This window comes from Erythrolamprus reginae, chromosome 1 (assembly GCF_031021105.1).
Source record: "Erythrolamprus reginae isolate rEryReg1 chromosome 1, rEryReg1.hap1, whole genome shotgun sequence".
Classification (NCBI taxonomy): Eukaryota; Metazoa; Chordata; class Lepidosauria; order Squamata; family Dipsadidae; genus Erythrolamprus; species Erythrolamprus reginae.
In genome coordinates, this window is record NC_091950.1 from 279,353,797 (window position 1) to 279,368,716 (window position 14,920).

At 36.5% G+C, this 14,920-nt stretch overlaps 1 protein-coding gene across 2 annotated transcripts in view; it reads left to right on the top strand.

Annotated features, from left to right (window-relative positions):
* Nucleotides 1-14,920, top strand: part of KCNQ5 (potassium voltage-gated channel subfamily Q member 5) — a 408,684-nt gene that overhangs the window by 345,931 nt on the left and 47,833 nt on the right. For both annotated transcript variants that reach the window (XM_070733060.1, XM_070733061.1), the window contains exons 4-6: nucleotides 3,407-3,582; nucleotides 4,182-4,307; nucleotides 12,866-12,976. In XM_070733060.1, coding sequence (XP_070589161.1) covers nucleotides 3,407-3,582; nucleotides 4,182-4,307; nucleotides 12,866-12,976 — 413 coding nt within the window. The remainder of the gene's footprint in view (nucleotides 1-3,406; nucleotides 3,583-4,181; nucleotides 4,308-12,865; nucleotides 12,977-14,920) is intronic.

Consider the following 14,920-nt stretch of genomic DNA (forward strand, 5'->3'; position numbering starts at 1 on the left):
GGATGCTATTAGCCTGTGGCACTGCTAAGGTGTTAAGGAAGGCCAGGATGCTTCAATAGAGGCCTTCAGCTCTTCTGCATTGTTCCATGTCATGTGTCTCATCTTTCTCTTGGCAATGCCCTGTAGCTTCTCTATGGGCTTTAGGTCAGGCGAGTTTGCTGGCCAATCAAGGACAGTAATCCCACGATCACTGAAGCAGGTTTTGGTGCTTTGGGCAATGTGAGCCGATGACAAGTCCTGCTGGAAAATTTAAGCCACCATCCCCATAAAGCTCGTATGCAGATGGAAGCATGGAACGCTCCAAATTATCCCAATAGAGAATTGCATTGACCCAAAGCACAGTGGACAAATACCAGCAGATGACATGGCTCCCCAAATCAACACAGACTTTGGAAACATTACACTGGACCTCAAGCATCTTGCAGTGTGTGCCTCTCCATTCTTCCTCAATATTCTGGGTCTTTGGTTTCCAAATGAGATGCAACTGTATTGACAGTTTCTACAATTCTCTGGAGTTCATGTAACTCACATCTATTGCTTCAGTGACTCCATTCAGCCACCTCATTCTCTGTCACTCCATTCTTCTTTTGCCCTCAGTTGTTCCCAGCATTAGGCTCCTCTCCAATGAGTCCTTTTTTCTCATTAGGTGGCCAGAATATTTGAGTTTCGTCTTCAGGATCTAAAGAGCAGTCGGGGTTGATCGCCTCTAAGACTGACCGGTCTGATCACCTTGCAGTTCAAGGGACTCGCAGGAGTCTTCTCCAGCACCATAGTTCAAAGGCGTCACTTCTTTGGCGCCCAGCGTTTATTATGATCCAACTTTCACAACCATACATTGCAACTGGGAAAACCATAGCCTGGACTATACACGGCTTTGTTGACAGGGTGATGTCTGTTAGTACAGGGTACATGTGTGTTAGGGATTGCCATTATAAACTGCATATTGTAAACTGTACCAAACTTGTACTTAAAGGGTTAATGTGCACTCAAAGAGTTAACATTTACTTGAAGAGTTAATGTTCAAGGCTATTTCGTCATTGAAGCTATAAAAGCTCATGATCTTGCCCAGTCACTTCCTTGTTACTTTACTTTTGCCTGAGACGGGGGAGTCGTGTCTAAGCTCTCTGCTTGTATAAGCTTCATGCTTTATCTGTATTGTATAAGCTCCGTGCTTTATCTATATTATATTTTAGCTTTGTACTTGTTATCTATATTCTGTTTTGATCTGTATTTGCTACGTGCATATTTTGGATTGTTTATATTTTGTTTATATGTAAATAATACTTATTTAACTAAGTCTGTGTCTTGGCTTTATCACACATCCACGCTCTATTAAAATTCTCTGCTCGGTATTGTTGAAGGTTTCATAGCATAGCTAACCGAGACAAGCCAACAATGTCTCTGCTTTTTAGTATTCTGTCTAGATTTGCCATAGCTTTCTTCCCCAGGAGCAAGCGTCTTTTAATTTCTTGGTTTCAGTCCCCATCAGCAGGAAAATAAAATCTGTCACTATCTCCATTTCTTCTCCATCTATTTGCCAGGAATTGGGAGGGCCAGACGCTATGATCTTAGTTTTCTTAATGTTGAGTTTCAAACCAACTTTTAATTTAATTTAATTTATTTGACTTCTATGCCGCCCAATCCCTGTGGGACTCAGAGCGGTTTACAACGATCAATAGTACATACAATAAACAGTCAAATAATTAGTAATAACTTTTGCGCTATCTTCCCCCAAATCAAGAGGCTCTTTAGTTCCTCTTCACTTTCTGCCATTAGAATGATATCATCTGCATATTTGAAGTTGTTGATATTTCTCCCGGCAATCTTAATTCTCACTTTTGATGCATCTAGCCCTGCCTTTCTCATGATGTGCTCTGCGTATAAGTTAAATGGGCAGGGCAACAGTATACAGCCTTGCCAGACTCCTTTCCCAATTTATTTTTTTATTAATTAGTTTTGTCAAGTAGTATTGGTGATATACAAAGATATAATAATATTTAGATACATGATACTAGTAAAAGAGAAACATTAGGACGGGACAGAAGGCACTCTGGTGCACTTATACACACCCCTTACTGTTTGGGAGAGGTCAGCAGTGGATAGTCTAAGTGTAAAGTTTTGGGGGTTAGGTGATGATACAGAGTCTGGTAGTTAGTTCCATGCATCAACTACTCCATTACTCAATCAGTGCTTCCGTGTCCAGTTCTCACTGTTGCTTCTTGACCCGGTTACATGCATATAAATGTAATAATCAAGTACATAATACTGATATAATTATTTCAATTGTCCCTCAGTTTCTTTGTCACATATCCCAAACATATATCAATATTTCACTATCGCTTGAGCAGATTGTAAGTGGGATTTTAAAGAATGTTTTCAACTTTGTCACTGGGAATTTTGCATGACTCTATCCCACAGTATATTTATGAATAAGCTTGAATAAATCATACATATGATAACCCCCTGCAAGCACTCATGTGGTTATGATTGTTTTGTAAAGCTATCAGAAATCATGTATGGATTGTTGCTACTATATAAACATAATAATTAAAGATCAATTATTTAACTCATTTAAATAATCATATTAACATAGAAACATAGAAGACTGGCGGCAGAAAAAGACCTCATGGTCCATCTAGTCTGCCCTTATACTATTTCCTGTATTTTATCTTAGGATGGATATATATTTATCCCAGACATGTTTAAATTCAGTTACTGTGGATTTACCAACCATGTCTGCTGGAAGTTTGTTCCAAGGATCTACTACTCTTTCAGTAAAACAATATTTTCTCATGTTGCTTTTGATTTTTCCCTTAACTAACTTCAGATTGTGTCCTTTGTCTTTTAAGCATGAGATATTTTGTCTTTCAAGCATGAAATTAATTGCAACTTTAATATAAATTACCTAAGAAAGGCCCATGGGTTTAAAAAGCATTTTTTCTTCAAAGGATATTCTTTGGTTTATTATATTTATTTATTATATTGACTATAATACCTATGAGTATCTTTCTTACTCAGAGATTCCTTCTCAAAGATTGCTCTTTGTTACTGTCGTGTCATCTAACAATTCCTAAATGCTAAATAGTTTGAATAATCTAGATAATTCTCTCAGGTTGGTTTTTAAATAGCACACCAAATAAAATTGAGCCTTAAGAATAATGTGATAAAGTTTCTACGAAAAGTTTGGTAATCAACAAATATTCAACTTAATCTAGAAATGTTAGCATTTATCAGCATCATCAGTGAACATTTTCTCTAAAAGGTGGGTGCTATTAATCAATTATTTCATTTCCTAATTACTAATTAATATTAAACAACAACAATCCAGTTAATCAGATTTTGGCATGCTAATTGACTATAAATGTCCCTGTCTGCATTAATATATTTTGTGATGTATTTTTTTCAGACATCATTGTTCTCATCGCTTCAGTAGCAGTTGTTTCTGCAAAAACTCAGGGTAACATTTTTGCAACATCAGCACTCAGAAGTCTTCGTTTCCTACAGATTCTTCGTATGGTACGCATGGACCGAAGAGGAGGAACTTGGAAATTGTTAGGCTCAGTGGTTTATGCACATAGTAAGGTAAGAGCCTATCCATATATTTCATTTTTGTGAATATATTGAATGTATGCTGCAAAAAGGAGAATTCCAAATTTAATTGAGCGATCCAAATGACTTGCAATATTTTGATGTGTGTTGACCTTTCATGAGTTGTGCATGCATGTGTAGATCTATTATCCGTCCATAACTCTATCCATCCATTCCTTCTAACTTCAGAAGTCAAAGAACCATGGAACAAATTATTCTTATAGAAATAACTTGTGGGGTCTTATCTATGACTACAATCTATACATTATAATAGAAATCTCTTTTGACAGTTGCGACATTTTTTAAAGATAATTTGAGATTTGTCATAGAAATAAATTCTGCTGATTGAACCAAAAAAATTAAAAAGCACACTACATATATCCAACTTCTAGCATAAATGAAGTAGTTTGAATTCTGAGTCCCTGAAACAGCATGAATAATTATATTTATAATTTAAGGGATATTTTGTATACTCAAGGAACTTTTCACATTTAACTAAAATGAACTCTATTAATCTTATATGCCAACAAATACACGAATTCAGATAAATTATCAGAAATGTTTATTTTTTTTATTCTTATTTTATCTTACAGGAATTAATCACAGCTTGGTACATTGGATTTTTAGTACTTATTTTTTCATCCTTCCTTGTCTATCTGGTTGAAAAAGATGCAAATGCTCAGTTTTCTACATATGCAGACGCTCTGTGGTGGGGTACAGTAAGTACAAAATCGATCAATCTTCATAATATAAACTAACTTTCCCCAGTCTGGTGCCCTTTGGATTGAGACTGTAACTTGATACATTCCCAAAAAATGTCCATGGTTGGCTGTGAATGCTAGGAGGTTGCCTGTCTAGCGTAACTGAAGCATAGCAGATTGACGAAAGCAGTTTTATGCTTTGCAGTATTAAATATTCTTTTGAATCTTATTAAATGAATGGACCTATTATATTGTATCTTGGTAAAGGAGGCATTGATAGGTTGAGTGGAAATATTTGATAGATAGAGGGGAAGCCATATATTAGCTGTGATTTTAGCCAAATCCAAAACTATAAGAGGTAAAGAAAAAGTGGTTGAAATCTTGGTTGCTTGCTTTCTCCTTCTCTCTCTCTCCCTCCCTCCCTCCCTCTCTCTCTCCCCATCATCCATATATCCTTCAATATTTCTTCCTCTGTGATTCATGCTCAAATTGATGTGCTAATATCCATTCACCTAAACATAGATGTGAACAAAAATATATTCTCTACATTGTTAGAGAATTCTATGCATATCCAGGTTTCTCTCTTTTCTACTTATTCGTAACATGTGCCTCCCATACTTTTCTTCCACCTATAGCTTCTTATTCAAACTATCCTCTCCTTCTTGCCCAGACACGTAGCTTCTGTCTTCTTAACGAATGCTAAAATTCAATTACAAAAAGAGATGTGTCTTTACAGATTTCAAAACATTTGAGAGAAATCCTAAAGTTAATAATAATAATAATAATAATAATAATAATAATAATAATAATAATTTATTAGATTTGTATGCCGCCCCTCTCTGAGGACTTGGAGCAGCTCACAACAGTAATACAATATACAAACCCAATGTTAAAAGCAAAAAACAGTTTTAAAACCCTTAATTAAAAGCAATCATACAACCCAAACAAACCATACATAAAATGGAGCAGCCGAACGGAATCAATTTCCCCATGCCTGGTGACAAAGGTGGGCTTTCAGGAGTTTGCGAAAGGCAAGGAGGGTGGGGGCAGTCCTGATCTCCAGGGGGAGTTGATTCCAGAGGGTCGGGGCCGCGACAGAGAAGGTTCTTCCCCTGGATCCCACCAAACGGCATTGTTTTGTTGACGGGACCCAGAGAAGGCCAACTCTGTAGGACCTAATCGGTCGCTGTGATTCGTGCAGCAGAAGGCAATCCCGAAGGTTCCATATCCTAGGACAATGATGGTGAACCTTTTTCCCCTCGCCCATAATTCAATGCCTGGGGAGGGCGAAAATTGCCTCCCCTGCCCCCCGGAGGCACTCTGTAGGCCAAAAACAGCCCGTTTCCCAACTTCTGGTGGGTCTGGTAGGCTTCCTTGGATGCTTCCTTGGATCCTGGAGAGGGCAAAATTGCCTTCTCCCATCCCCTCGCATGCTCTCTGGAAGCCAAAAATGCCCTTCCAGAGCCTCCATACGAGCCGAAAATAACCTGGCCAGTGCTCACATGTATGCTGGAACTCAGCTAGGGCAATGGCTCATGTGCCGGCAGATATGTCTCTGTGCCATAGTATCCTAGGAGAATAGAGGCCGTTTCCTTATGCCAGAAATGGATTTTAAGAGCCAGATTGGTTTATAAAGGGAAAGGTAGTTTCTTAGATAGCCTGAGCATTTAGGATTTTGAAAGTACTTGGCAAATGAGCTGCCATATAAACTAAATGAATAAGTAAATCAGATTTAATAAAGTATTTTATTTTTTTATTCATTTGGAATGTGTTTTCTTTTCATTTGGAATGCTTATTAAAAGATGCATCCCAACAGATGGGCGCATCCCTCGAGGATGTGCTATTGCCAAATGACTGCATCATTTGTTAAGAGTGCTTCCTGTTTGTATAATATCCTACTTAATATTTTTCTACCAATGCCTTGAATGTGTCCCACCTACACATTACACTCTGCGGTGATGCATTCATAAAGGTGACTACGTTGCCTTTATGCACCACTGAAGGATGATAGTTTTACATGCTGGAATGTCCTATTTTATAATTGAACAGATAAGAGATAAATTCCAGATTTCACTGACTATGACAGCCACATTATAATCTTTAAAATTATAATATCACATTTTATTCATTTTTGCGGTATGATTGCTGTAATTACATAATAAAACTTAATTATGTAATAATAAAGCAGTCAACAGTTCGGCAGTTTGAATCCCTAGCGCCACGTAATGGAGTGAGCTCCCATTACTTGTCCCAGCTTATACCAATTTAGCAGTTCAAAAGCATGAAAAATGCAAGTAGAAAAATAGGAAAGGTAACAGCGTTCTGTGCGCCAGCCACATGACCACGGAGATGTCTTTGGACAGCACTGGCTCTTCAGCTTTGAAATGGAAATGAGCACTGCCCCCTAGAGTAAGGAACGACTAGCACATATGTGTGAGGGGAACCTTTACTTTTAAAGCAGTCATGACATTGATGTTATTGATTCTGTTGTGTCTGACTCGTGGTGATTCTATAGGCCAGATATCTCCATATCTTCCAATATTGAACTACTTCTTTGAGTTTTTCTATGCGCTAATTTATAACTTCTTCCATAATGTCTTTTCAAATGGCAGACATTTTTAAAATTAACTTCTAACTCAATTGTTTACAAACATCCTTCAGTAAATCCAATGTTAAAGTATTATCTGCTCCGAGTCCTTGGAGAGGAGCGGCATATAAATCTAATTAATAATAATAATAATAATAATAATAATAATAATAATAATAATTATTATTATTATTATTATTATTATTATTATTATTATTATTATTATTATTATTCTGTATTTAGAAGACAGATTTAAGTTTTCTTCTCCTTCAATTGTAATCTTCAATTCCTTCATGTTTTCCTGTAGTGTCCAACCTTTAAAGTCCTATTTTATCATTTATTTTTAAGAAGTCAAAAGAACAGCATCTTCTCACAGGAAAGATTCTTATAATTAATTTCAAAATCTTATTTCAAATCTATCTGGGCCAGTTGTAATTTGCCAAAAACACATGCTAATCGCCCTTTTGCTGTTTATTTTTTTAAAAAAATGTTTTTAAGTCCTTCAACTTGTATTTAAAATTATTAAGAAATTATGTCCATATATGCTGTGAGCTTGTTTGAAACCCTTCAACTCCCATCCACTTGATTCACAAGTAAACTATGAAAACCTCCATTTCTTCAGCTTATTCACAAGAGACTTCACCAGCCCAAATTCATCATCTGGCCACCAATCTCCACCCTGACTCCCCCTTTTCAGGGACATCTAGTTCTCCATGAATCCTCACTGAAAATCTTAGAATGTTTAAACATAATAAAAAGGCTCTTCTGAACATCAAGCCAAGATGCAAGAGGATTGACCCGATTTTGTTAGCCATCATGGTTCATCATCACCCAAAGTAGTTATTTAGGCTAAGAGTCAGACCTCATGTTCTATGCTTGTCCACAGCTACTAAAAAGAACAGCATCCAAATTTGTCATCAGTCCAGATTTATATCCATTGTAACACATAGATTGAAATATAGTTATATCATGGAAAGATCAAGAAATAATAAAGTTTATTGTTTATTGTATATTTCTCCTTCAGTATGTATGCTACAGTGTATGAGAAATATGAGCAAACTCTAGCTTCCTGCCTCCACAAAATAATTTTGAATCCAGATTTGGAATTTGAAACCTTGATTTGATTTGATTTGATTTGATTTGATTTGAATGCCGCCCCTCTCTGCAATAATGAAACAACATGTAACAAATCTAATATTTAAAATAATTTTTAAAAACCCTTATTTAAAAAAAACAACCAAACATACACACAAACATACCATGCATAAATTGTATAGGCCTAGGGGGAAGGGAATATCTCAGTTCTCCCATGCCTGACAACAAAGGTGGGTTTTAAGAAGCTTACGAAAGGTGAGGAGGGTGGGGGCAATTCTGATCTCTGGGGGGAGTTGGTTCCATAGGTCCGGGGCCGCCACAGAGAAGGCTCTTCCCCTGGGCCCCGCCAAATGACATTGTTTAGTCAACGGGACCCGGAGAAGGCCAACTCTGTGGGACCTAACTGGTCACTGTATATATATATGTAGATTGTTCTGAGTTCGGGTTTTGCCCTGTGTAATACTTTGCATGTCTATGTGACATTTCGGTGAAATCACATTCACCATCATCAGGCTGAAGTTTCAAGCTTCGTGCTGTTGTAAAATGGATTTTACAACAGCACGAAGCTTGAAACTTCAGCCTGATGATGGTGAATGTGATTTCACCGAAACGTCACATAGACATGCAAAATATTACACAGGGCAAAACCCGAACTCAGAACAATCTACATACATATACCCGTGAAAATTTACGAAAACACACACACACACACACAAACACACACACATATATATATAACAAAAATATTGCAGCATTAAATGTATTGGAGAGCTCTTGTTCCTTTTGAACCATCTTTCTAACACTTTACTCTGTTAAGCTTAACAGAGTAAAGTGTTAGAAAGATGGTTCAAAAGGAGCAAGAGCTCTCCAATACATTTATTGCTTCAATATTTTTGTCCTGTTGAATGAAAAAGAACAGGGTGGATTTGGTTCTTCAACAAAACTGTGCTGCATATCCTTCCTTTTTTAATTTTTTGGTTCTCAATTATACAAAAAATCTACAATGCCTCTAATAGGAAGGACTCTGCTGTTGAGACTTTAATCCTTATTGTCATTAAAAGCAGGTGCCAGTTGGCGGTTACCCTATTTATAAGCTTCTTTATTTTTCGTCAAATACATCTTGGAAACATCTCCCTAATTTCTGGTGCCTGGCGGTGATCAGATGAATGCCAGATCATTCAGGTTCATTCCTGATCAAACAAGCTACTGCAGCTTTACTGAAAGAGTAACTGTGGAATGATTAGGCCTAAAAGGAAGTAAGGATTTTGATAGTTCTTCGTTAATACTTCTGCTCTTAATTGGCTCTGCACTCATTTTGGAAATATAATTTACCTTTATTGAACTAATTGGAGATAAATTCCTAGCGCTTTAAAAACAACATTTCAGACAAGAGATTGAGCCTTTTTTTTAACCTCACAAATGGCAGTATGAATGCATTTTTGCATTTGGAACAGCTATTATGATGCTTAAATCCATAACTGCCTAGATTCTGATGTTTGGATGACACATGGAAGGAACAAGCCTTGACATCTGGAATGGTACTTATTGAGACTCTGGTATGAAAGTCCATTTTAGTCCAAAGAGTTTGCAAATACTACATTTCCCACAGTTATATGTCATTATAGTGTTATTTCTCTCCAAAGAAATGTTCTTTACAATTCTCATTGTAAGATGTGCCTGCAGTGTATAGTACCCAACATAAATCTACAGATTTGTCTTGCTATGCTTGTAAGTGATACTGATAAAATTTTATCAAGGTGCCAAATTCCTCCTTGAGGATTAAAGTAATAGCAACTTCATGGCTTTGACCAAGTGAAAGTAAAAGAAAGAGTGGTCATCCATACATGGTATCATATAGCTATAGCCAGTGCATGTTATTCGTGTTCTTAGAAAAAGCTTAGATTTTAGAAAAAAGTCCTAACCGAGAACCAAAATGTTACCTTACTGTGGTTTAAGATTGTAATGACACTACAGGTAGTCCTTGGTTTACAACAGTTCGTTTAGTGACCATTCAAAGTTACAATGGCACTAAAAAAAGTTACTTGTGTCCATTTTTCACAGTTACAACCTTTGTGGCATCCCAATGATCATATGATCAAAATTCAGATGCTTAGCAACTGGTTCATATTTATGACATTTGCAGTGTCCTGGGGGTCATGTGATCTTTTTTTGCAACCTTCTGACAAGCAAAGCCAATGGAGAAGCCAGATTAATTTAACAACTGGCTTAGCCGCCCCGAGTCTACAAAGAGGGTCGGCATACAAATCTAATTAATAATAATAATAATAATAATAATAATAATAATAATAATAACAACAACAACAACAACAACAATAATAATAATAACAAGAATAACAACAACAATAACAACAACAATAATAATAATAATAATAATAATAATAATAATAATAATAAACAACTTATCAACTTCTGTGATTCACTTAACAACTGAGGCAAGAAAGGTGGAGCAAAAATCACTTAGCAAATGTCTCACTTAACAACAAAAATTTTGGGCTCAATTGTGGTCATAAATTGAGGATTACCTGTACTCAATAATGTGCTGATTAGTTGCTTGCTTCCTTGCTACATTTTCTCATTCATTCAGAACACTAACACTATGTGAATAAAGAATAAAGTTTACAATATTCCTTGTTTATGTGTGATGGGGCCAGCTCTTTGCAAGAGACTCTTGCTGAAGATTCCGTCAGCTCCAATTTTATGTCTTCCAGAAATACAGCTTTTCCATAGGGAGTTTTGATGTTGATGTCAGATCTAGCTTATGATTATATGTGGTTTATATTTTATTACTAGTGTTACTGTCTTTTTGTTAGCTTCTGGGAGTTTTTTATGATTTAATCAGGACCACATGCATTAAATGTATAAAGAAAAAAATATAAAGAAGTTAGAATTTCAGCTGTAGTTGAAGTTCTTCGTCCTCATCATGTTGTCAGCCTGAAAACCTGAGAGAATTCAGTGTGTCTCCTGAAAAACTGGGCTTCTACTTAAAAGTTCAAGCAGAGAATGTTCAGCATGTTATTCTGTACAGGCCAACCCATATGGACAAGGCATAAGAATATAAACAATATTTATTATTATTTTTTTTGGTCAAGTATGTATTTGTAATATACATAGATATAACATTGTTTATCAAATACCGTGTAAAATCTGCCCAGCCACATATATTGGACAAACGAACAGGAGAGTAAACACAAACATAACATCAAAACTTCATTTTTCACTAACCAAAAAATATCAAATATCCTAAGGAACCCAAAAGATAAAATCCAATTAGAACACCAAGGAATCTATGAAATCGCTTGCAAAACATGTGCAGCCACATATATTGGACAAACCAATCAAAGAGTAAGTGCACGCATTGCAGAACATAAGAATGCAGTTAAAAAAGAAGAAAAGACTTCCTCCCTTGTCCAGCACATTAAAAAAACAGGGCACAAAATTGACTTTGAAAAAACTAAATTACTTTCCAAAACAGAAAAATTATATAGAAGAATTACTTTAGAAGCTATAGAGATTGAGAAACACCCCCTCTGCATGAATAAAAGGGATGATACGTCCCACCTACCAGAGATTTGGAAACCAGCCTTAAACAAAAAAACACTTCATAAGAATCACCATGTCAATCCTTCTAGTAATTATGATTCCACCAACCAATCAGATCACTAAAACATAGTCACCCAATCTATTTGCTACATTCAAAGCAAATCTCCACCCCTAACACTATATACAAGGAAGAAATGGCAGTTGCAAACATTCCATATTTACAACAGCACGAAGCTTGAAACTTCAGCCTGATGATGGTGAATGTGATTTCACCGAAACGTTGCATAGACATTCAAATTATTACACGGGGCAAAACCCAAACTCAGAACAATCTACATACATATACCCGTGAAAATCTACGAAAACAAATATATATATATATATGACGGTCTTGGTATATTCGGGTTTCTTCCCATGTAGGAACAGGAAATTTCTGGTGACGTTTCGACGAGGTCCCACTCGTCATCTTCAGGCTGGTGTTTCTGTCCTTGTTCTAAGGCGAACACTGCGAGACCTCAGCTGCCTTCCTTCTATAAATACTGGTGGCTGGGTGTGGTTTAATGGCTCAGCAATTGCCTGCTGTGTAGAAACTTCCTGGTGAGTCAGTGGGAAGTTTCTACACAGTAGGCAATGGCTGAGCCATCGAACCACACCCAGCCACCAGTATTTATAGAAGGAAGGCAGCTCAGGTCTCGCAGTGTTTGCCTTAGAACAAGGACAGAAGCACCAGCCTGAAGATGACAAGTGGGACCTCGTCGAAACGTCGCCAGAAATTTCCAAATCCTACACGGGAAGAAACCCGAATATACCAAGACCGTCATACCTGTACCTGTGAAAATCTACGAAAATATAACAACTAAACAATGTTGCTTGGCGGGACCCTTCTCTGTGGCAGCCCCGGCCCTCTGGAACCAACTCCCCCCAGAGATTAGAATTGCCCCCACCCTCCTTGCCTTTCGTAAACTGCTTAAAACCCACCTCTGCCACCAGGCATGGGGGAATTGAGATACTCTTTCCCCCTAGGCCTTTACAATTTTATGCATGGTATGTCTGTATGTATGTTTGGTTTTTATATTAATGGGTTTTAACTGTTTTTAGTATTGGATTACTATTATATGCTGTTTTATTTCTGTTGTTAGCCGCCCGGAGTCTACAGAGAGGGGCGGCATACAAATCCAATAAATAAATAAATAAATACATACATACATACATACATACATACATGTGTGTGTGTGTGCTATATCTCTACACTTTGGAGAACTAATGTTAAAAATTCTTGATATCTGTACTGTCTGCATTTTTTTCATCCTGGTTTATATTCATTTATTTTCAGATCACATTAACAACAATTGGTTATGGAGATAAAACGCCTCTTACTTGGCTAGGAAGGCTGCTTTCTGCAGGATTTGCTCTGCTTGGCATCTCTTTCTTTGCGCTACCTGCTGTGAGTATTTTTACAACTGTGTTTTAAATTTGAAGGACATTATACTCTTTGCTGGACATGTGAGAAACAGTGTGAGTCGCTTGTATCAATGCATTTGTAAACCCATGTTAACTTTTGCCATTGCATAGAATACTTCTTAAATTTTAAGGTGCTTTAAGAGCTTACTTATCCCCAATAATACATTTATGGGACATTCAAAACATTTTATTTGGTAATATTGCATCCAAAACAATGTTTGCATGGAACTTGCTAAGGTGTGGTGAAATCCATCTTCACTATGCTTTATCCAATACATATACAGTGTTCCCTCGATTTTCGCGGGTTCGAACTTCGTGAAAAGTCTATACCATGGTTTTTCAAAAATATTAATTAAAAAATATTTCCCGGTTTTTTCCCCTATACCACGGTTTTTCCTGCCCAATGATATCATATGTCATCGCCAAACATTCGTCCACCTTCAATAAATATTTTTTAAATAAACTTTAATAAATAAACATGGTGAGTAATAATCTAAATGGTTGCTAAGGGAATGGAAAATCGCAATTTAGGGGTTTAAAGTGTTATGGCTTGTGATATTGTCCATAGCCAAAAATAGTGTATTTCCTTCCGCATCTCTACTTCGCGGAAATTCGACTTTCGCGGGCGGTCTCGGAACGCAACCCCCGCGAAAGGTGAGGGAACACTGTATTTCATAATGTCATTAGAATCTCAGTAAGTTCTAATAATTAATATAATAAGTTCATGCTAGAGTACTCTTAAATTATAATTATATAATTTATATAATTATAAATTATAATTAAAGTATTTTTACACATAAATATTAGAGTGTTTTCCAGTTCCTATACAAGATTTCTTGTTAAGAAATTTAATTGCCCTGTAAAAAAAAAATCAGAAAGTCCATGCTAGAGTACTTTTAAATTGTAATTACATGTTAAAGTAATGAAACCTCTGCAAGCAAAAACCAAGCTCAGAAAGAATCAAAGACTCCACTGAAACATTTGCCTAGGAGTAGATGCTATTTCTGATCCTGCTAACTAATGCTCTTCAAGAAAATTTATTGCTTGGCTGCTAAAATCCCAGTGTCTTTTCACAGCTATAAGTTAAGGCTCCTCATAAACAGATATTGACACCTTCTTGAAAGTATTTGCAATTTCAAACAGCACTAGATGGGATTCAGACATGCCATAAAGCTCTCCAGTGATCTGGATTTGAAGAGCAAAATCTGATTCAAAGCACACACAGGTACACTTGAGATGCCAGAGGGGAATACTTTAAGACAAATTTGTTTTTTTTCATTGGTGGGCTGTGTTCCTAATAGAAGCTTCACACACGTTCCTGGGCAACTGAATTATAGTGAGTCCTTCAAATCGGGGTCTCTGAACAGCCAAGTATGCATCTTTGATATTTTCCATTAATAATAATCTACTTCTAAACATATGCAAATAATATTCCACAGTACACTAAACATCATCCTTTGACTTGCATGTGGGATTGACATAAATATAATGAACATCCCTGGTTCAGATATCAAATTAAATATAGTTTCATTTAATGATGAACATACCACTATTTTTCTTTAGTTTCAATATGAAATGGTAAAACTACATAACAGGTAGAATTAATAAAATAAATAAGAATGTAATTTATGCATAGCAAAGACAGATTCAAGCTTCTGTTAAGCAGAATTCTGTTTTATTGAGGACTAGAAACCTGTGTCCTGTTGGGTCATCATTTGATTTGTATGCCGCCCCTCTCTGAAGACTCGGGGCGGCTTACAACAGTAATAAGAAACAGTGTCTGGGACAAATCTAATAATAAAAAATATATATAAACCCCAACAATTAAAAACCATGCAGCACATACATACCAAACATGAAATATAAAAAGCCTGGGGGAGATGTCTTAGTTCTCCCATGCCTACCGATACAGGTGGGTCTTGAGTAA